At 41.2% G+C, this 23818-nt stretch overlaps 1 protein-coding gene, 1 long non-coding RNA gene and 1 pseudogene across 2 annotated transcripts; all 3 read left to right on the top strand.

Moving 5' to 3' along the window:
• The first annotated feature begins 6543 nt into the window (after window positions 1-6543).
• Window positions 6544-8018, top strand: LOC131968719 (transcription factor HES-5-like). Its single transcript, XM_059329719.1, has 2 exons — window positions 6544-6732; window positions 6844-8018. The coding sequence occupies exons 1-2, from the start codon at window positions 6610-6612 to the stop codon at window positions 7264-7266; spliced, it is 546 nt and encodes a 181-aa protein (XP_059185702.1). The 5' UTR covers window positions 6544-6609; the 3' UTR covers window positions 7267-8018.
• Window positions 8019-10854: 2836 nt separating this feature from the next.
• On the top strand, window positions 10855-12246 carry LOC131968705 (transcription factor HES-5-like; annotated as a pseudogene).
• A 4881-nt stretch (window positions 12247-17127) lies between these two features.
• Window positions 17128-18884, top strand: LOC131968785 (uncharacterized). Its single transcript, XR_009394063.1, has 2 exons — window positions 17128-17636; window positions 18243-18884. It is a non-coding gene; the product is annotated as an uncharacterized LOC131968785 (long non-coding RNA).
• Window positions 18885-23818: the final 4934 nt, after the last annotated feature.

Here is a 23818-nt window from a genome sequence, read left to right as displayed (position 1 = left end):
CAAAAGGTCCATCCAGATTTTGGCAGTTCCTATGCAACAAAGATCTGAAAAAAAAAAATGGCAGAAGATTTGAAGTCTCATTTAAGCCCTTTTTTTTTTTTAATTGTTGGCCTAAAACTTTGCTGATTGTCATGGCCATAACCAGGGCCATTTAAAGATGTTCTTCTAAAATATTTGTATTTTTCTATATGTGTTCAGATGTATTATCATCTTATTTACTGTTTCTGTTATAACTTGTCTTATTTATGATTGATATAATTATTTTAATGTTTCGTCAGTAAATTAGTTTTGACTCATTAATGGAGAGAGTGATGGAAAACCCCGGCATTTAAGAGTTTAGCATGAATGATTATGATCCTCCACCCCACCAGCAGCAGATTATTAACCAAAGGTATTTGGCACACTTCAGGAAACAGCTGCCTCAATGTCCCACCCTCATCTAGATCTAAAACCTTAATCTAAATGCTGATACAACAGCACAATTGCGACTGGATAGTGAAAATGAACGAAAGTTGACAATATACATTTGTAAAATATTTTTATGACCCTTTAGGATAAAAAAGTCTTCATGATTTGAAACATCAAAAACCATCAGAGCCAGCCAATGGTGTTGTTTCCCTCCAGATGGTTGGTGATGTCAGGCTCTGTTTCTACGACAACACACGTCCAGCATCAGTCACAAAAGCTCCATTCAAAGGCCTTTTGTTGTTAATTGACCACCGCATTCAAGGAGTCAGTGTGGGAAACTGAGACCAACTTTCTACCCACACTGACTACAAGACACAAGTCAGGACATGTTGACATATCTGCACAGAGTGTTGTGTTCGTTAGGATTGGACCCCAAAGCAGAGAGACGTGCACACACTGATGGGTGAGAACTGAAAAATGTCTTTAATGACACGAACCAAAAAACCATACAAGGCAGGCTGCAGTGGCAGGGAGCTGGCTGGCAGGAGGAAATCCTCTGAGGCTTCAGGTGTACAGGGGGACAGCATGCCGGGAAGCAAAGGAATAATCTGGCAGTGATCTGGAGGGAAGACCAGGCTTAAGTACTGGGGGAAATGAGCTGAGTGGATGCAGGTGTGCCACTGCTGCCAACAGGAGGAGCCAGCCACGCCCCCTTCCACACACAAGCTCTGCAGAGAAAAAGAAAAGGGGTGAACAGAGAGAACAAAAGGAAAAAAAACTCAACAACCAAGACAAACTAAACTGAACCATAACAGTACCCCCCCCTCAAGGGACGCCTCCTGGCGGCCTACCAGGCTTGTCTGGGTACCGATTGTAAAACTCTCTAATGAGCTCAGGGTCCAAAATAAGGGAGCGAGAAACCCATGAACGCTCCTCTGGGCCATACCCCTCCCAATCCACCAAGAACTGGAAACCTCGGCCTCGCCTCCGCACATCCAGCAGCTGCCGAACAGAGAATGCAGGGTGATCGTCGATGATCTGGGGGGGTGGAGGGGGCTCGGCTGGAGGGCACAGAGGGCTGGTGGAGACAGGCTTGAGGAGTGACACATGGAAGGACGGGTGGATATTGAGGGATGGAGGAAGCTTAAGTCTCACCACACAGGGGTTGATGATCCGGTCAATGACGTAAGGGCCGATGTACCTGGGAGTGAGTTTTCGGGACTCCGTTCTGAGGGGAAGATCACGGGAGGACAACCAGACCTTCTGGCCGGGCTGGTACTGGGGAGCGGTGACGGTCTGCCAGTCTCTGGTTCTGAGCCGCAGATCGGGTGAGAGCAGCCCGGGCTTCACGCCAGACTTGATGGGCACGCTGGAGGTGCGCCTGCACCGAGGGAACTGCCACCTCAGTCTCCTGTGCGGGGAAGAGAGGAGGCTGGAAACCATTAGCGGCCATAAAGGGGGACATACCTGAGGCAGAGCAGATCAGGGAGTTGTGGGCGTATTCAATCCATGGAAGGTGGGTAGACCAGGAGGTTGGGTGATGAAAAGCAACACAACGAAGTGCTGCCTCCAGACTCTGATTCGCCCGCTCAGTCTGGCCATTCGTCTGAGGATGGTAACCAGAAGAGAGGCTAGCCGACGCCCCCATAGCTTGGCAAAATGCCCGCCAAACTCTGGAGGAGAACTGTGGCCCTCTGTCGGACACAATGTCCTGGGGGATGCCATGTAGCCTTAGAACATGCTGGGTGAGCAAAGTAGCAGTCTCAAGGGCAGACGGGAGTTTAGGCAGAGGGATAAAGTGCACAGACTTGGAAAAACGGTCAACAACAGTTAAAATGGTATCGTTACCTTCTGAAGGTGGCAGACCAGTGACAAAGTCCATGGCAATGTGAGACCAGGGCCGGTGGGGGATAGGAAGGGGGCGAAGGAGACCAGCAGGAGCACGATGTGAAGCCTTACTGCGGGCACAGACAGTACAGGCAGAGACGAACTCCTTAGTATCAGCAGACATTGAGGGCCACCAGAAACGCTGACGAAGCAGAGCCAAGGTCCGATGGAAGCCAGGGTGGCATGCCACCTTGGAGCAGTGTCCCCACTGGAGCACAGGGGATCGGACGGGGGGAGGCACAAACAGCCGGTTTGGTGGGACACCCTCAGGGGCTGGATGGTCCTCAAGGGCCTCCTGGACCTGCTGCTCGACCTCCCACCTGGCTGCTCCCACCACACAGGAGGATGGCAGGATTGTGTCCTCAGCAGGAACCTCAACGGGGGGAGAGAACTGACGAGAGAGGGCATCAGGTTTGACATTCCTGGAGCCTGGCCGGTAGGTGAGAGTGAAGTCGAACCGGCCCAGGAATAATGCCCACCGGGCCTGGCGAGAGTTGAGTCTGCGGGCGGAACGGAGGTAAGACAGGTTCTTGTGATCAGTCCAAACAACAAAAGGGTGAGTAGATCCCTCCAGCCAGTGTCTCCACTCCTGAAGGGCCAGCACCACCGCCAGCAGCTCACGATTCCCCACATCGTAGTTCCTCTCCGCAGGTGTAAGACGGCGAGAGAAGAATGCGCAGGGGTGCAGCTTCTGGTCAGAGGTGGATCGTTGCGACAGGACCGCTCCAACTCCAGAGTCAGAGGCATCAACCTCCACCACGAACTGGGCTGAGGGAACAGGATGACATAACACAGGAGCAGAGGAGAACAGACTCTTCAACTTAACAAAAGTGGCTTCAGCCGGAGGTGACCACACAAAGGGTGACTTAGCAGAGGTTAACCTGGTAAGTGGTGCTGCAACTCGACTGTAATCATGAATGAACCGACGGTAAAAATTGGCAAACCCCAGAAACCTCTGTAGCTGCTTACGTGTGGTGGGAGTAGGCCAATCTACCACTGCCTTAATCTTGGCAGGGTCTGATTTGATCTGCCCCTTCTCCACCACAAAACCCAGAAAGCTCACAGATGATACATGAAATTCACACTTCTCTGCTTTCACAAAGAGTCTGTTTTCTAGGAGTCTCTGGAGAACAAGTTTAACATGTTGGATGTGTTCCCCACGTGTACGAGAAAAAATCAAAATGTCATCTAGGTAAACAAAAACAAACCTGTTGAGCATATCACGCAGAACATCATTTATGAGACACTGAAAAACAGCAGGTGCATTGGTTAACCCAAATGGCATGACTAGATATTCAAAATGTCCGAGAGGAGTGTTGAACCCAGTCTTCCACTCATCCCCCTCCTTTATTCTCACCAGGTGGTAAGCGTTGCGCAGGTCCAACTTGGAGAAGATGGTGGCCTGGTGGAGGGGAGCAAAGGCAGAGTCAATGAGCGGAAGGGGGTACTTGTTCTTGATGGTTATGTCATTTAGGCCCCTGAAGTCAACACAGGGACGTAGAGTCTTATCCTTCTTTTCAACAAAAAAGAAGCCCGCCCCCAAGGGCGAGGAGGATGGACGAATAAGACCAGCTGCCAGAGAGTCAGAAATATAGGTCTCCATAGCCTCCCTTTCAGGCCTGGAGAGGTTATAGAGTTTGCTAGTCGGATGGGTGGCACCAGGGAGCAGGTCGATACAACAGTCGTACGGCCTGTGAGGCGGTAGGGACAGAGCGCGGTCCTTGCTAAAAACCTCCCGCAGGTCATGATACTCAGGAGGGACAGAAGCTAGATCTACCGGTTTGGGGCGAACAGGTGGAGTGGAAATGGTGGTCGGGATGGCCGAGTGCAGACAGTGGGAGTGGCAATACAGACTCCAATTGGAGATAGATAATGTCGACCAGTCAATGTGTGGGTTGTGGAGTTTGAGCCAGGGGAGACCTAAAACTAAGGGTGAAGACGGTGAGGGAATAAGGTAAAAGGAAGTTGTCTCATGATGATTACCAGAAAGTTGCAGGGACACAGGGACAGTACGGAGAGTTACACGGGCCAAGAGTCGACCATCGAGGGCAAAAACATCCTTGGGTTCTGAAAGTGGCTCTGTGGGCAGGTTAAACTGGGTGACAATACCAGAGTCAATGAAATTGTCATCTGAGCCAGAGTCCACTAAAACAGGGAGAGGAAGGTTAGTTTGAGACCAGGAAACAGTACCTTTAAGCTGAATGCGACTGGAGGGGGACGGACAAACAGATGTATGGCTCACCAGCGCCCCCCTTGCAGCTGATGAGCCCACTCTTTTGGCCGGTCGGGACAGTTTGCGAGGACGTGACCAGCTTGACCACAGTAGATGCAGAGTCTCAGGAGGAAGCGGCGATGACGTTCAGCAGGAGTGAGCCTCATCCTCCCCAACTGCATGGGCTCCTCATTGCTGGAGGGGGATGAGGCAGCTGGAAGAGGAACACCAGTGGAGGGTGGAGCAGGGTGCAGAGGTGACTTGGACTGAAGGGGAGGGGCCCTCTGTCTACCTGCTCTCTCCCTGCGTCTTTCACTGAGGCGGTTATCGAGACGGATGGCTAAGGAAATTAGTTCCTCCAAGGAGGAGGTCTCATCCCGAGCAGCAAGCTCATCCTTAAGCTCCTCACTAAGCCCACGCAGAAAAACCCCCTGTAAGGCCCTTTCGTCCCACCCACTCTCAGCTGCGAGAATGCGGAAGTCAATGGAGTAAGTAGCCACAGAATGGGATCCCTGACACAGGGAGAGAAGCCTAGTACCGGCTTCCTTACTCTGAAGTGGGTGGTCAAAAACTCTACGGAACTCATTACAGAAAAAATGGAAGGACTGCCAAGCAGGTGAGCCTGCGTTAGCCATGGCTACAGCCCATGCAGACGCCTTACCAGAAAGTAAACTGCTGGTAAAGGCAATCTTAGATTTATCAGTGGAGTAAGTTAACGGCTGCTGGTCAAACACTAGTGAACACTGATGGAGGAATTGACTGCATGACCCTAACTCTCCTGAATACCTGTCTGGGGTGGGGATGAAGGGCTCACGAGGGTGACTAGGCAGGGTGGGAGAAGCAGCTGGAGCAGGAGCAGGATCAGGAGACGGAGCAGGAGCTGCCAGGTTCAGGCGGTTGTCGAGCTGGGTAAGGCTGGAGGTCAAGTGGAGCAGTCTGTCCATAACTTCATTCAGAGCGTTCTCATGTTGTCCAACACGAGCTCCCTGAGCGGTGAGGGCTTGTCTTACCCTCTCAAACTCTGCGGGGTCCATACTTGGCCAGATTATTCTGTTGTGTTCGTTAGGATTGGACCCCAAAGCAGAGAGACGTGCACACACTGATGGGTGAGAACTGAAAAATGTCTTTAATGACACGAACCAAAAAACCATACAAGGCAGGCTGCAGTGGCAGGGAGCTGGCTGGCAGGAGGAAATCCTCTGAGGCTTCAGGTGTACAGGGGGACAGCATGCCGGGAAGCAAAGGAATAATCTGGCAGTGATCTGGAGGGAAGACCAGGCTTAAGTACTGGGGGAAATGAGCTGAGTGGATGCAGGTGTGCCACTGCTGCCAACAGGAGGAGCCAGCCACGCCCCCTTCCACACACAAGCTCTGCAGAGAAAAAGAAAAGGGGTGAACAGAGAGAACAAAAGGAAAAAAAACTCAACAACCAAGACAAACTAAACTGAACCATAACACAGAGATATGTTCTTGTACTTAAGTTGTTGTTTTATTTTCCAAATGATTTATAAACATATGATGTGCACTTTAGTGTTTTTAATACCTGACTGGAATCATTTTCTAAAATATAACCATTTAATTCTTAAAAAAGAAATGCATATGAATGTAAATTAAACTGAATTATAAAGAGAAAATTAAACATGAATGGCATTAATGGAACTTGCTTGTTTTATTTGTTTATGTAACAATCAAAGCACTTAAAGAAAAAAAATATTATTTTTCCATTGACTACTTAACTTGGTGACATAACTTAGGCAGTACTTTTTTCCTCAAGATTCAATCCTCCACATGTGTGATGTGATGATGAGCGTGTGCTCAGTCAAAGTCATTGATCCCAGCATCAGGCAGCAGATCTGCTCTCTCTACAGGGTCACCACTTTCCCAGATTCACACAGAGCTCTGTGAGTCTGTCTCCATCACCCCCCCAGTCCTCCACCTGTTCCCCTGAGATCTAACCATTGTCCCCAAAGCATTAACAGCAGAAAGTGTGCTGCATCCACTATTGTGACGCAAAGCTCTCTGATTGGCTGAGACTGTGAGAAACTACAACTAGACCAAGACCCACACATTGATATGGAGATGTGGGACTATAAATAGGAGGGATGGAGCCAGCAGAGATCAGATTCTCTCTACAGAGACCTCTACAGCACACAGATCCAGACATGGCTCCTACAACCACTGCAGCAATGACCAACTCTCAGGAGCATCTCACTCTGACCCACAAGGTAAATTCAACATTCAATAAGTTTAAATATTGTCAATCATATGTTGCCATTTTCATGTTAACACTTTACTCAAGAATACGTTTATTAATGACTTTATTCTTCTTTCTGCAGCTCAGAAAACCTCTGGTGGAGAAGTTACGCAGAGAGCGAATCAACAGCAGCATTGAGCAGCTCAAGTCTCTCCTGGGTCCAGAGTTCCTCAAACAGCAGACAGACTCCAAGCTGGAGAAAGCAGACATCCTGGAGATGACAGTTTGTGTCCTGAGACGACTGCAGCAGCAGAATCAAGCTGTGGACTCAGCAGCTGTCAATCAGGGCTACTCCAGGTGTGTCCAAGAGGTGACACACTTCCTGTCCAAAGAGCAGATGAAGACACAGTCCCAGAGAAGACTGCTGAACCACTTCAACAAGCTGCAGTCTTCCTCTGATAACAACTTGAGAGAGGCTGACTTCTCTCCTCTGAGCTCCACAGTCCAGACCAGCATCACCACAGACAAGAGTCCAGTCAACAGCGCCGCCTGGAGGCCGTGGTAGACACCTACAGACTGGAGTTACTGCCAGACAAACTGAGACCACCATATTGGTCAAAGATTACTGGAACTGAATTCTATGAAATTCTTTGAAAAGTCATTGATTTGTTCTTCTGTTTGTACAGAAGGTTTCATTTCATGTGTTTTTCTTTTCTTTGTGCAAGATGACATTTCCTGAAGTAATGACAGCAACAATATCTTTCAATTTAAGAAAGAGAACATATTGTCATGCATTTTGCATGAAACAAATCTGATTGCATCTGCAATTATTACTATTATTATACCTCACTGTACTTCATGTATTAGTATATAATGCTATGGTAACTGTTGTTATCTTCTGAATGTTATTGATCATGTTGATCAGAAACTTACTTTGACTGTCATTTATATGGCAATATTGTCATAATTGACACTGTGATTCCTCAAAACTGATCTGTTCTTAGATCCAGATGTTTATCCTTTGTTTCTAAAGGTTTGCTTAATGTCACAATTCTCCTGTGATACTTGTATGGCTCACTGCACATCATGAAGATGTGCATGGAGATATTTGTTACCTCTTGATAGGTACCGATGACTCTAAATTCATCAAAAGTCTTGATTGTTCTTTTTGAGGACATTATGTCATTGTGACCTTTGCCTCACATATGTGGTTATTCAAAAATTATCTATTTTCAGATCAATATGTTTCTCCTTTTACTGTAAAAGATTTGATTACTGTTGTAATATTTACAACTAGAAATTAATTTAGCAGATATTATGAACAATTTGATCTGTTGTAAGATTGTTATTCTATATTTGTTCATTATGTGCAAATTTCTAATCCATTTGGGAAGAAATGTCAAAGTACAGTGAGAACTGTGTTCTCAAATATTATGATACGTTTGTCTTTTATAAAGACAGTTGTTCCTTTACTCTCTGTGAGTACAGTGTGTCTTGTAGAGATCTACAAGTTGTTGTTGTGATGTATCACCACCTCTAGCTGAAACTTTCATTCTTTGTGGCTCATTGTGCCTTGTTGAATAAACAAACAATGCAACTTGAAATCTTTGTGTTCTCGTTTGATAATTACTTCATTTGATCTTCATTGACAGAGTTCTCCATCATTGCTACTACCTTTGATTGACAAATCATGATTAAAAAACCTAAATTGCCAAACTAAGCATCGGAATGTGGTTCAATTAAGATTTTTTCTTGAAGTGAGATTACCCATGTTAAGTCACTTTATTATAATTGGTTTGTCAAGTTATCAAACAAAGTGAGAAAATGTACATGTAAAAGAAAAAAAGTGCTACAACATTATTTTCATAAAAACGTAACTTTAAGGTGTTTTAATGGATAAGTTTTAAGTTATCCATCTTGACTTTTAAGAGGTCAGATATTGTTACTAATGAGAAGCATCATAAAGCACACTTCTATTGTTCCTCCAGTGGAAGGACAGAGTGTGGGAAACCAGAGGAAACTCACTCACAGAGCCCTGTGGGACAATAGATCAGACCTTTGGCCTGAAGGGACAGAGATTAAAAGAGACTCTGGCTCCAAAAACTGGAACCTGCTTCAAGAAATTCCTTTGGTTGTAATTGCTGCTCTGATATAAATCAGCAACAACAGCTCATTCACAGTATTGTCAAGCACCTGCTGTAATAAGAGTCCAAATGTTGAGCAAGATGTTAGAATAAAGTTTCTGTCAGTCACACAACTTAACTTAAGAAGAATTTGCAGGCTTTCTTCTTCCAGTCTTTATTTGTTTTCTGCTGCCTTATTGGACCTTAACTAGTTTCACATTTTCAGTGTATAAACTCCATGTCTGCTTTTAATTTTAGATGTCATATTTCTGATACTTTCAAAAATATTCCACATTTTCAAGGTAATGTTTCCCATTCAAATGAATGGATGAAATGTTCAGAATTGACCAATTTTCACATGTATGCATCATTTTTATCCTCTATCTCCTCATTCATACTTTAAGCTCAGAACTCCTTTCAGAATATAAAATCTTCCACATCTGTCACATTCTCCGTGCATTACTCCACTGTTGAATGCCACTTATAATATTTTAGAAAATCCAGCTTTGTTTGTTTGAAGGTTTGTAATAATGAAAGCAAATGGGAGAAACAAACTCACTCGTCCTCAGCCAATTTTAAATTATTTTCTAACTGTAAACTGGTAACAACACTTGTTACTTTTTAACTTTAATTAAACTTTTTCAAATCTTTCAACAGTTTCAGGGAAATGCTGTTTAAGTTTTTCAACATCAAACATTCACAGGACAATATCTTCAGAAGTTGCTGTCCGCAGTAATTTTACCAGCTATTCACTTTAATAGTCAATGATATTTTTTAAAGGGCCACACCCTCTACACTTGGTGCCACACACTGCTTGTGCACAGGAACCTCAAAAGGTCCATTTAGCAGGGGGCACATGTCTGTTTTCTGATAATGGAAGGAGTATGGGAAACTCTGGAGGGAAGAGTTGAGTGTGAATGCCATTCATCCCACCAGCAGCCCAGTGATTCTCCAAAGGATTTGGCACACTTCAGGAAACAGCTGCCCCCCAGGAAACCTCCCGCCCTCATGGGACGTGAAGTTTTGATCCACTTAATGGTCAGTTTTAAGTAGTTGTTATAATGACTGGAGGTTTCCAATGAAAAGATGGTGGACAATAATTAGAAAGTGCAAATATAAGATGATAAATCATATTGTGGATATTTAAATGATAGCTTTTTGAACAACATTTCAAATTTTACAGAATTAGCCAATGGGATCCTTGCCCTCCAGATGGCTGATGATGTCACACTCTGTCTCTATGACAACACACAGTCAGCATCTGTCGCTGAAGTCCCTTTGTGGTTCATTGACCACACCATACAGGGAGTCTGTGTGGGAAACTGAGCTCAACTTCTTACTCACACCAACAACAAGGCACGTGTCATGAGTCTGCTGCATCTGGACAGCTGCCATAGTATTATCTGGAGTTTCATTCCAGTGGCATGAATGGCTATCACATGGTTTTCTAACATCTAATAATATTGCTTCAGATAAGAGTAAAATAGAATTTTTGATTAGGCACAATTTAAGAGTAAAAGTTAAAATTAAACAAGATCTATTTCTTAATTAACAAGGCAAAACAGAATAATTTAACAGACTGTATTGCAAATTTAAAATGGAAAAACATGTGAAAATGACTCCACTTAACTTTTATTTTTCATATTTTTATTTGATATTTTCATTTAAATTCCAACATATAATTCATTCCTTATATTATGGCTTTTATTATCCCATGTGTGTGATGTGATGATGAGCGTGTGCTCAGTCAAAGTCATTGATCCCAGCATCAGGCAGCAGATCTGCTCTCTCTACAGGGTCACCACTTTCCCAGATTCACACAGAGCTCTGTGAGTCTGTCTCCATCACCCCCCCAGTCCTCCACCTGTTCCCCTGAGATCTAACCATTGTCCCCAAAGCATTAACAGCAGAAAGTGTGCTGCATCCACTATTGTGACGCAAAGCTCTCTGATTGGCTGAGACTGTGAGAAACTACAACTAGACCAAGACCCACACATTGATATGGAGATGTGGGACTATAAATAGGAGGGATGGAGCCAGCAGAGATCAGATTCTCTCTACAGAGACCTCCACAGCACACAGATCCAGACATGGCTCCTACAACCACTGCAGCAATGACCAACTCTCAGGAGCATCTCACTCTGACCCACAAGGTAAATTAACATTCAAGAAGTTTAGACATTGTCAATGATATGTTGTTTTAATGCTAACACTTTACTCCAGAATAAGTTTATTAATGACTTTATTCTTCTTTCTGCAGCTCAGAAAACCTCTGGTGGAGAAGTTACACAGAGAGTGAATCAACAGCAGCATTGAGCAGCTCAAGTCTCTCCTGGGTCCAGAGTTCCTCAAACAGCAGCCAGACTCCAAGCTGGAGAAAGCAGACATCCTGGAGATGACAGTTTGTGTCCTGAGACGACTGCAGCAGCAGAATCAAGCTGTGGACTCAGCAGCTGTCAATCAGGGCTACTCCAGGTGTGTCCAAGAGGTGACACACTTCCTGTCCAAAGAGCAGATGAAGACACAGTCCCAGAGAAGACTGCTGAACCACTTCAACAAGCTGCAGTCTTCCTCTGATAACAACCTGAGAGAGGCTGACTTCTCTCCTCTGAGCTCCACAGTCCAGACCAGCATCACCACAGACAAGAGTCCAGTCAACAGCGCCCCCTGGAGGCCGTGGTAGACACCTACAGACTGGAGTTACTGCCAGACAAACTGAGACCACCATATTGGTCAAAAATTACTGGAACTGAATTCTATGATATTCTTTGAAATGTCATTGATTTGTTCTTCTGTTTGTACAGAAGGTTTCATTTTGTGTGATTTCGTTTTGTTTTTTTGAGATCACATTTCCTGAGGAAATGACAGCAACAATATCTTTCAATTTAAGAAAGAGAACATCTTGTCATGCATGTTGCATGAAACAAATCTGATTGCATCTGCAATTATTATTATTATACCTCACTGTACTTCATGTATTGGTATATAATGCTATGGTAACTGTTGTTATCTTCTGAATGTTATTGATCATGTTGATCAGAAACTTACTTTGACTGTCATTTCTATGGCAATATTGTCATAATTGACACTGTGATCCTCAAAACTGATCTGTTCTTAGATCCTGATGTTTATCCTTTGTTTCTAAAGGTTTGCTTAATGTCACAATTCTCCTGTGATACTTTTATGGCTCACTGCACATCATGAAGATGTGCATGAAGATATTTGTTACCTCTTGATAGGTACTGATGACTCTGAATTCATCAAAAGTCTTTCTTGTTCTTTTTAAGGACATTTTGTCATTGTGAGCTTTGCCTCACATATGTGGTTATTGAAAAATGATCTATTTTCATTTGAATTTGTTTCTCCTTTTACTGAAAAAGGTTTGTTTAATATTGTAGTTTTTACAATTTTAGATGAATTTAGTGGTTATTATGAACCATGTGATCTGTTGTAAGATCACTCTTTTAATTGTGTTCATTAAGTGCAAATGATTGAATCCGTATGGAAAGAAATCTCAAAGTACAGTGAGAACTGTGTCCTCAAATATTGTGAATCGTTTGTCTTTTATAAAGACAGTTGTTCCTTTACTCTCTACAGTGTATCTTGTAGAAATCTACAAGTTGTTGTTTTGATGTATCCTCACCTCTAGTTGGAGCTTTATACTTTTTGGCTCTTTGTGCCTATAATAAACAAACACCGCAAGTTGAAAATTTTGTGTTCTTGTGTCATTGATCATTCATTTCAGCTTAATTAATAGAGGTCTACATCATTGTTCCTACCTTGGATAGATAATGCAAGAAGCAATTCAGCTCTTGTTTATCCATATCATGCCTGTTTATTGTAAAAAATAAAAAATAAAAAAGATATCATCAAGATACCATCAATACTACATCACGCTACATGCAGTAAGACAAATCATCAACCCAAATACAAAAATGTCCCATACATTTCAAACATAATTTTTTTCCGTAATATTGTTGTTTTCAGGTGTTAACATGGAAAAAAGTAACTAAATACCACTTTTAAGAGGTCAGACATTGTGTCTAATAGATTGCATAATGAGGCACACTTCTATTGTTCCTCCAGTGAAAGCAGTGTAAGGACAGAGTGTGGGAAACCAGAGGAAACTCACTGACAGAGCCCTGTGGGACAATAGATCAGACCTTTGCCCTGAAGGGACAGATATTAAAAGGGACTCTACTTCTTAAACCTGGAAGTTTTGTTTAATTGTGCTTTTCGTTATAAGTGTCTATATGATATAAATCAGGATTATCACTGTTTGGAATATTAGTTTGAGCATGGTATTGAAAAGGTGTCTGACAGTTATATGTGTTAATGAGGTAAGATCTTAATTTATTTCACGAAAGGTTAGGTTTCTCAGAATTACAACCTTATGTCATGACACCAGCTTTGATCAGCAATGTCTGAAACAAAAAAATCTATCTGGTCCAAATCCTCCTTATGCTCAGAGGCAGTCTTACACAGAGACATATTTAGACCACTAAGTTGGGCCGCAAATTACATAGAACCAAGAACTTAAAAGAACCAAAAAACTTAAGAAAATAAGACACATTACTGACTTATTAGCTACATCCATTTTTCAACACCACAGATAGTGACATTTTTACAGAAGTCGCAAACAATGGAAGACAGTAAACCTACGTAAATGGTAAAAAAAAAAAAAAAGGGTTTAAGAATGAGCTTGCATTTACTCACCAGAAACTTGAAGGTAGGAGGGTCAGTGGTAAACCACCTCAGGATAATATCCTTTCAGTCACTAATTTTTCTTTAGGTTTGGTTTGATCTCAAAGTCACTAAGAAGAATAAGAATTAGAATAAATAAAGAATAGGAATAAATAAGGAATGAGAATAATAAGTCTGAACTAGGCCTGCAAGCAGGACTGAACGAGACCGAGCAGAGTGGAGACGTCGGGGGAGGCCACGTCGGGCACGACGCTGTGTGCTCAGTCCCTATGCGTGCCAAATTGCGTGTCTCCTCCTACCCCGCTCGGGGTAGGTGTAAAACATGTTATTTCCTGTTGCCATCAGGGGGCGCTATGACTGTGTGTCAATATTGACATGTGGGTGTGTTCTGGACTGGACCCTAATCACTTGTGTGAAATTTGGGACAGATTGGACAATGTATGGTCAAATTATACAGTCTGGTGTTAGATGGCAAACTCCATATTTTGCCGCCATGCCACGCCCACATACTGTGAAGGTCAGTAAAGGTGTTGATAAATTGTGTTCCCCAAGGCCCTTTGATGGTACTGACCAAGTTTGAAGGCAATGGGATTAAATCTGTTGGAGAAGTTATGTAAAGTATGCAACGTGGTCATTTTATGAAAGGGGGCGTGGATAAAGCATAAGGGGCGGGGCTTTATGAAAAAATTGTTAAGTAGAAGTGTTAAGAGCTGTACTTTGATGAAGCATGAGAAATTTGGAGCAGATGGGACAAAGAATGGAAAAGTTATAACGATCTCGTGTTTTATGGCGAGACGCCATATTTTGGCGCCATGCCACGGCCACATATTGTGAAGGTCAGTAAAGGTGTTGATAAGTTGTGTTCCCCAAAGCCTTGTGATGGTACTGACCAAGTTTGAAGTCAATGGGATTAAATCTGTTGGAGAAGTTATGTAAAGTATGCAACGTGGTCATTTTATGAAAGGGGGCGTGGATAAAGCATAAGGGGCGGGGCTTTATGAAAAAATTGTGATGTAGAAGTGTTAAGGGCTGTACTCTCATGAAGCATGAGAAATTTGGAGCAGATGGGACAAAGAATGGAAAAGTTATAACGATCTTGTGTTTTATGGCGAGACGCCATATTTTGGCGCCATGCCACGCCCAAATAGTTTGACTGGCGGTAAAGATTTGAATAACTTTTGATCCCAAAGGCCTTGTGATGGTACTGACCAAGTTTGAAGTAAACTAACCCTAACCCTAACCCTAGGGTTAGCCACAACCCTAACCCTAACCCTAACCCTAGGGTTAGCCACAACCCTAACCCTAACCCTATTTAGGGTTAGGGTTAGGGCTACGGTTAGTTTACTTCAAACTTGGTCAGTACCATCACAAGGCCTTTGGGATCAAAAGTTATTGAAAGCTTTACCGGCGGTCACACTATGTGGGCGTGGCATGGCGCCAAAATATGGCGTCTCGTCATAAAACACGAGATCGTTATAACTTCTCCATTCTTTGTCCGATCTGCTCCAAACTTGTCATGCTTCATCAGAGTCCAGCCCTTAACCCTTCTAAATCATAATATTTCATAAAGCCCCGCCCCTTATGCTATATCCACGCCCCCTTTCATTAAATGACCATATTTCATATTTTAATGAACTTCTCCTACAGATTTAACCTGATTGACTTCAAAGTTGGTCAGTACCATCACAAGGCCTTTGGGATCAAAAGTTATCAAAAGCTTTACTGACCGTCACACTATGTGGGCGTGGCATGGCATCAAATTATGCCGTCTCGCCACAACACACAAGACAAGATTTCACCCCATGGACTTCAAACTTGGTCAGTATGACAAGGGCTTTGTACTTTGGGATCAAAAGTTTTTGAAAGCTTTGCCGACTGTCACACTATGTGGCCGTGACATGGCGGCAAAATATGGCATCTTGCCACAAAACTACACATCCTTATAACTTTTACATACTTCGTCCCATCTGGTCCAAACGTCTCATGCTTCATCAGAGTCCAGCCCTTAACACTTCTAAATAACAATATTTCGTAAAGCCCCGGCCTTTATGCTTAATCCACGCCCCCTTTCATAAAATGACCACGTTGCATACTTTACCAAACTCCGCCTACAAATTTAATCCCATTGACTTCTGAGTTGGTCAATACCATTACAAGCCCTTTGGGAACATAACTTATCGACCTTCGTATATGTGGTCGTGGCATGCCGGCAAAATATGGCATCTCGCCATAATACACCAGACTCTATAACTTGACCATACATTGTCCAATCTGTCCCAAATTTCCCACACCTGATGAGGGTTCAGCACTGACCACACCCAGATGTCATTATTGACACACAAGCTGTATCCCAATGTCAAGGAAGGATGCTCAAACGGCTGGATTTGAAGGACACTATGTCATGGACATCCGCCGAAGGACTGTCCCAATGTCGAGGATGCTCCGGAGGACAGAGTCCTTCTTCTGCCCAAATTCCAAAGATGCTTGTGTGTATCCTCCGTGCGCTCCGACTACCCATAAAGCATTGCGCACACCGGTCTACCGGGACATTTAAAAATGGCGAGCGTAGAAACAGCGACGCCGGCGGCGCAATATGCATTTAAATAAGTATTTTCAGTTTACACTGAATGTTATCACATAACTAACAAAACGTGTGTTTAAAGTCAAACAAAAACATATCCATAAACAAATGCCAGAATATTAAGCTAAAGATAATAAATGTCATCTTGATACATTGCCGGTTAAGTTAATTAATGCCGTCTCAGTCGATAAAGTTATTGTTAATTAATTTATATGCGTCCGATGATGATGTACTATGTGCAACTATGCCATTCAGAAAGTTATACATTTCTTTATTGTGTTTACAGGGACCGAAAGTCCGCTATTATCCGTTATTGTTATTCATATATAACTGTTATTGTACTGTACTGTAAAATAAAAAGATAAAAAATCACAGAACATATTTCCATGATGAATTATGCTCCGCTGCTTTTATGAAACTAAGTAGCAGCCAAATTCAGCCAGGATCAGTTTAATATTCAGGTTTAATTTTATTTATTCTTGTTTATTTGTTTTCTCTCTTTCTTTCCTCCTCCCTCTCTTCTCGCGTTAGCGCTTCTTGCTTTGTTTGCCTATTTATTTTCATTGTGTTATACATATAAGTGAGCCATGTTATATATCTTTATATTTATGTCGTAGCATCTTCCCCTCATCCACATACACACACGCACACACACACGCACATACACTTGTGATGCCTCAATGCAAATCGTTAATCATTTATGTTTTTCTTTGTTGTTGCTTGCGCTGTATGTTGATGTCTCTACTTGTGGTCCACATAGTGTAGTGTATTTGTCTCTCATGTCACCTTGTTTGTTACGTACGGAGCCCCAGAGATGACATGGGAAAAAAAAAAAAAAAAAAAAGAACAAAAAAATTATTTCGTGGCCACGAGATACTATTTCGTTCCCACGAAATAGTATCTCGTGGCCACGAAATACTATTTCGTTCCCACGAATTAGTATTTCGTGGCCACGAGATACTAATTCGTGGGAACGAAATAAGTATTTCGTGGCCACGAGATACTTATTTCGTGGGAACGAAATAAGTATAACGTGCAGCTGTTTACAGACAGGCTGGATGACGTGGTTCACATAGTGGTGAAGATCGCTGGCTTAAATAGATGGATTAATGTGAGGAGATCATTGCAAAAGTTTTCAATTTCATCAGAGTCAGATGTGCTACATGTGTTGATAACTGGACGGAGTTAATTACGGACTATTTCCCCGCACCGGTAGGTGAGGAGACGAGAGGAGAGAGAGACAGCCGGACCTCCAGCTAGGACGCTAACGGTCCGGCTAGTTAGCCAAGATAATGCCGGAGAGAGTGAGTTTTGGAGGAAGATGAGGAGGAAGATATTGCGCTCATGGATGAGCCGATGGTAGCATACAATGTCTCTGACTGTAGTTATCTAAACGAGGACAATGTTAAAGAGACTGCGATAGCTCGGGAGTACAAGTCGAGCCGCAAGCTTCACAACAGCGGGCCTGCTAGCTGCTGTTCACCGGAGACGTGAGAAGACGTGACCCAGTTAAAGAGACGACTGATGGTACGTGCTTATACTTTATCTACACGATCCTCTTTTTTCTGGTAATAAGGGCTAATAAAATCACTAGAGCAGGCTAAGAAAGCAGCTAATAATGCTGTGTGATAACAGCAGTGTGTAACGTTAGCCCAGGTGTGGGTGTGTCTCAGGTGTCTACTGTCTCCTATAAATTACATTTATTAACATAATGAGGAAAATCAGTGTTTGAACATAATCCAGGCAGTGATTACTTTATCACCACACAACTGAGGCTAATTATTTAACAGTAATATACAAACATAATTTGTAGGAGACAGGTTTGCTGTGAGACACAAAGGTGAGATCTTTAGGCTATAACAAAATAAACAGCCTAAAGTATAGTAAAAGTATAGTTAAAGTATTGTTTAAAAGATCTGATATGGTGAATCATAAACTGTGTGGTAAATATGTTATGTTTCTGAATATGGGGCTGTATTAATTCCTGTGCAGTCTATCGGTTTATACACTGATCATATTGAAGCAATAATACAGAAATGATCAGGCCTCATTCAACAATGATTCAATATGATTTAGCCAGCCCAAAATGTTTGTGATGACTGGATTTTTCATTTTTGCTATCTTATATTGTAGATGAAAACATTTGGTCCATCTTGTGAAGCTCCATACGACTCTATGAGAGGATGCAGTGTGAGAAGCAGCAACACCAGCGGACTGCCTACTTCCTTGATGCATGTGACAGTTTAATTATGAAATAATAATAAATAAATATGAAATAATATAAAATATATTCTGTATTATTATTATATTAAAAGGGTCATTGTCTGTATATATATTTTTAATTATATGGATATGCACTTGTAAGTTAGTGTAAGTACATGTGTACACGTGGCTCGATATTTAATATTTTATAAATATTCTTGATATTGATATTTTTTAATTACTATTATATTTAAATACCCATCATATTCTGTATTACGTCATATGTACAGTATATTTGTTCATATTTTATCATTATTGTATTCCATATGTTTTGGATACTTGTCTACATGGGCTTCTGGGCCTGTACTGTGTTGTGTATTGCTTTGATTTTTGAATTTATTGGTGTGTTATGTTGTTTAACAGAGGGTTTTTTTGCTTTGATTTTTGAATTTAGTAGTGTGTTATGTTGTTTAATAGAGGGGTTTTGCTGTGATTTTTAATTCAGTTATTTCTTATTTTTTAAATATGTTATCTTTAATTGTCTTCAGTTCAATAAAGATGATGTTAAAGTCACCTCAGTCTTTGATCTCTTACGTAAGTGGTATAACCTTATGTACAAAGCACATTCACCTTGTCAGTGTGTCTGACAGAATTTTTCTAGTACAAGTAAAATGTTACAAATGACACATCATAATAGCATTATAAATTAGGATAGATAAAGTTTTAACATTTATCAAAATAAACAATGACCCATATTTTACTAGAATTCACTAAAGGCAAAAAAAAAACTCGACATTAGACTTCAAAAGGATGCAAACTATTTTAGCATGATGAAAATGGGAATGACAACAGCTTTTTAAAATTTTAATGCCGCTTCAAACTCCCTTATTTGTCATTTGGTGCATTTCTCACATCAATATTAACATTTGGACAACAGTTAGTTCAACCTCCTCAACATTTAGTCATTTGTGCTCATCATAGTAGCAGTTTCTCCTTACAACAAATTATAAATGCTTTTGGACATGCATTAATTGCTTTCATACAACTCTCTGCTGTTTTATAACATTATCATTGCTTATGTCAAGTCAGTCAAAATTAACTATACTTGTGAATGCTGAATAGTCATTCCATATAAAACTAATAGTCCTCATTTCTTTACTTGAGTCATTACATACAAAAATATAAATATATATATGCTCCTTATTTGTTTATATGCGGCCAATAATAACAACCGAACGGTGCTTCGCGGCTGTCATCAATAAGTGGTGCCGTTGAGTAAATCTAACATACTCCTCCAGCTCTACGTTTGAGCTCCGCCCCGATCTGCAGGCTGCAGCCAGGGGCTTCTCTTAATATGTGACCTGCTCCATCAATGTGAGTCACATTGACCCCGAAACACATTTTGAGATTTTGATGTGTATGTAAAGAGGAGACTCTTAGCTTCATGTCAATACCAAAATTATGTTTCTACGCCAAATATTCCATGATATGATCATCCAAAATTCGACTGTTATCAAAAGTTAGTTTTGAGAAAAAGGGCTTTAAAGAAAATGATACAGATTCCTCCATGTTTCACATTAAAACACATTTATTAAGACTAGACTCCAAATGAACACAATATTTTTGGGTCAAAGGTGATACCCCACATCTGTATGTGTAGTCTACTCATACTGTCACACATACACGTGCACGTGACCTCGTGCACGAGCACATACACAACACAGTACAGGCCTAGAAGCCCATGTAGATAAGTATCCAAAACATATGGAATACAATAATGATAAAATATGAACAAATATACTGTACATATGACGTAATACAGAATATGATGGGTATTTAAATATAATAGTAATTAAAAAATATCAATATCAAGGATATTTATAAAATATTAAATATCGAGCCACGTGCACACATGTACTTACACTTACTTACAAGTGCATATCCATATAATTAAAAATATATATACAGACAATGACCCTTTTAATATAATAATAATACAGTATATATTTTATATTATTTCATATTTATTTATTATTATTTCATAATTAAACTGTCACATGCATCAAGGAAGTAGGCAGTCCGCTGGTGTTGCTGCTTCTCACACTGCATCCTCTCATAGAGTCGTATGGAGCTTCACAAGATGGACCAAATGTTTTCATCTACAAAATAAGATAGCAAAAATGAAAAATCCAGTCATCACAAACATTTTGGGCTGGCTAAATCATATTGAATCATTGTTGAATGAGGCCTGATCATTTCTGTATTATTGCTTCAATATGATCAGTGTGTAAACTGATAGACTGCACAGGAATTAATACAGCCCCATATTCAGAAACATAACATATTTACCACACAGTTTATGATTCACCATATCAGATCTTTTAAACAATACTTTAACTATACTTTTACTATACTTTAGGCTGTTTATTTTGTTATAGCCTAAAGATCTCCTCACCTTTGTGTCTCACAGCAAACCTGTCTCCTACAAATTATGTTTGTATATTACTGTTAAATAATTAGCCTCAGTTGTGTGGTGATAAAGTAATCACTGCCTGGATTATGTTCAAACACTGATTTTCCTCATTATATTAATAAATGTAATTTATAGGAGACAGTAGACACCTGAGACACACCCACACCTGGGCTAACGTTACACACTGCTGTTATCACACAGCATTATTAGCTGCTTTCTTAGCCTGCTCTAGTGATTTTATTAGCCCTTATTACCAGAAAAAAGAGGATCGTGTAGATAAAGTATAAGCACGTACCATCAGTCGTCTTTTTAACTAGGTCACGTCTTCTCTCGTCTCCGGTGAACAGCAGCTAGCAGGCCCGCTGTTGTGAAGCTTGCGGCTCGACTTGTACTCCCGAGCTATCACAGTCTCTTTAACATTGTCCTCGTTTAGATAACTACAGTCAGAGACATTGTATGCTACCATCGGCTCATCCATGAGCGCAATATCTTCCTCCTCATCTTCCTCCAAAACTCACTCTCTCCGGCATTATCTTGGCTAACTAGCCGGACCGTTAGCGTCCTAGCTGGAGGTCCGGCTGTCTCTCTCTCCTCTCGTCTCCTCACCTACCGGTGCGGGGAAATAGTCCGTAATTAACTCCGTCCAGTTATCAACACATGTAGCACATCTGACTCTGATGAAATTGAAAACTTTTGCAATGATCTCCTCACATTAATCCATCTATTTAAGCCAGCGATCTTCACCACTATGTGAACCACGTCATCCAGCCTGTCTGTAAACAGCTGCACGTTATACTTATTTCGTTCCCACGAAATAAGTATCTCGTGGGAACGAAATAGTATTTCGTGGCCACGAGATACTATTTCGTGGGAACGAAATAGTATCTCGTGGCCACGAAATATTTTTTTTTTTTTTTTTTCCCCCATGTCATCTCTGGGGCTCCATAGTTACGTCATTTCACCAATAAAAATAAAGAAAAGAAATACAATAAGGACCTCGCAGGTCGTTGCCTTAATTATAGTGAAAATGTCCTTCGTTTTCGTCTTTGTCAACTTTTTTCATAAATAATCCAGTGTTTCTATTTCTCCACTGCTGAGTGTGTGTGTTCTTGTTTTGTGGGCTTCCAGGAGTGAAATTACCGTAATGACACCATGTTGGCTGTAAAGAGCAACTTCTCAGCTTTCAGAAAACATTCGAATTTTCCCGATAGCGCAAACCGTTTAGTTATTGTGGTAAAAGTGTCGCTGGCGCAACACTCTGTAAACTTATGATGTTGTGTTTTAACTGTGTGCAAGTGAAAGTCTTCAATTCACCACGATATTACAAATAACTTCTTTTTGTGGCGGCGCTGAAAATCCAGCAGCGGCAGAATACATGTAGGGAAACAAAAAAATCCCGTATCAGTTGGGTTCTATTTCTATCCAGTTTTAAGCCACATTTTTATGATTTTGGTCAGTGTTTTTCATCTCTCCAGGATGTCCTGTATCCGCCAAACAATGTACGAGAAATACTGAATTTTAGCGCGAAATTGCTTTATTCAGATTTTTCACCCGTTTTAATCACCTGGTTCATTTGTTTAAGAGAGAAGGACACCTCTGCTGACAATTCAGATATAGTGACTACAGTGACACTAGTGGTGGAGAAGACACATAGAACACATTTATGATGTTTAAAAATAAAAAATTCTACCACTAAATGTCAAAGATCTATGATGTACATGTTACATTGGGCGTTTATTGTATTTATGTTTATGATATTTCTTATTTTAAATTTTAAAAAAAACTAGACACATTATCTGCTTACAGAGACACAAATGTGCCTTTTTCTTTGGATCTCCACAACATATATAAAAATTGCGACATTAATAGTGCTGTTTAATAATAAATTATTTTACAGATTTGTTTTTAAGTAACAAAATAGGAATAAATAAAAAACAAATAAAAACAAACAATTTGCCTTTTTGTTTGCATCTCCATAACATATGTCAAAATTGTGACTTTAATAAGCTCAGTTCCCTATTAACAGATTAGAATTGTTAAATGGGTTTAAACAAAAAAATAAGCTTTTTAAAATTAGCCACTTTTTCAAATTTCTGTTTCCAGTAACAGCCACATTTTGGAGAAGTGACTTCTTGTCACAGTCACATGACCACCACACCAGGATGTTGAGTATACGTCTTGCAGAGATGTATGTATATTCCAAAAATGAGGAGTTTTTGAATATGATAAAGCCCCCAAAAAGGCGATTACTTTTTCTGAAGAAAAATAATATTAATAGACGGACCAATTACAATAGGGTCCTCGCACCGTTAGTGCTCGGTCCCTAATTAGCATTTTAAAAAGTACTCAAAGTCAAATATATCTTCAGGTGCTGAACTATCGTCGTCCTTCCAACCAATTTTTAATCTCAAATAGTTAAAAAGATACTCCTCTATCTATTATTGTTGATTCTAGTTGGCAAGCTTAATTTTGTCATGGAGAACGATATCCACGATCCATTTCTTGTCACATTAATTATGGCCTGATTGAGGGAAAAAAAATCCAAATGTTAAGTATGTACCCACTTTTCAGTATAATGGGGAACATGTTTTGGTGGCCCAAACACCCTTGGTGGTGGCTTGTGTAGCTGACAGGAACCTCAAAAGGTCCATTTGTAGAGGGTCACATGCCTGTTTACTGCTAATGGGCGGAGTGTGGGAAAGCTCTGAGGGTGAGAGTTTAGTGGGAATGACATTCATCCCACCAGCAGCTGAGTGATTCTCCAAAGGGATTTGGCACACTTCAGGAAACAGCTGCCCTCCAGGAAACCTCCGGCCTTCATGAGAGCTGAAGTTTTGTTCCAGTTAATGGTCACTAATGAGTCCTCTTGATTATAAATGGAGGTTCACAATATATGATAATGATTGGAAACTAAAATATAAGACGATGATACATTTTGGTGATACTTCATTATGACCTGTTCACCAACATTTCCATTTTTAGAAGCATCAGCCAATGGCGTCCTTTCCCTCCAGATGGCTGATGATGTCAGACT

This window comes from Centropristis striata, chromosome 3, assembly GCF_030273125.1.
Source record: "Centropristis striata isolate RG_2023a ecotype Rhode Island chromosome 3, C.striata_1.0, whole genome shotgun sequence".
NCBI classification, from domain to species: domain Eukaryota; kingdom Metazoa; phylum Chordata; class Actinopteri; order Perciformes; family Serranidae; genus Centropristis; species Centropristis striata.
This window is presented reverse-complemented; position numbering and strand designations above follow the sequence as displayed.

Coding starts and splice junctions, on each gene's coding strand:
- LOC131968719 (XM_059329719.1), top strand. CDS start 6,610: ATGGAGCCAGCAGAGATCAGATTCTCTCTACAGAGACCTCTACAGCAC. Junction 6,733..6,843: donor ATCTCACTCTGACCCACAAG/GTAAATTCAACA, acceptor TTCTTTCTGCAG/CTCAGAAAACCTCTGGTGGA.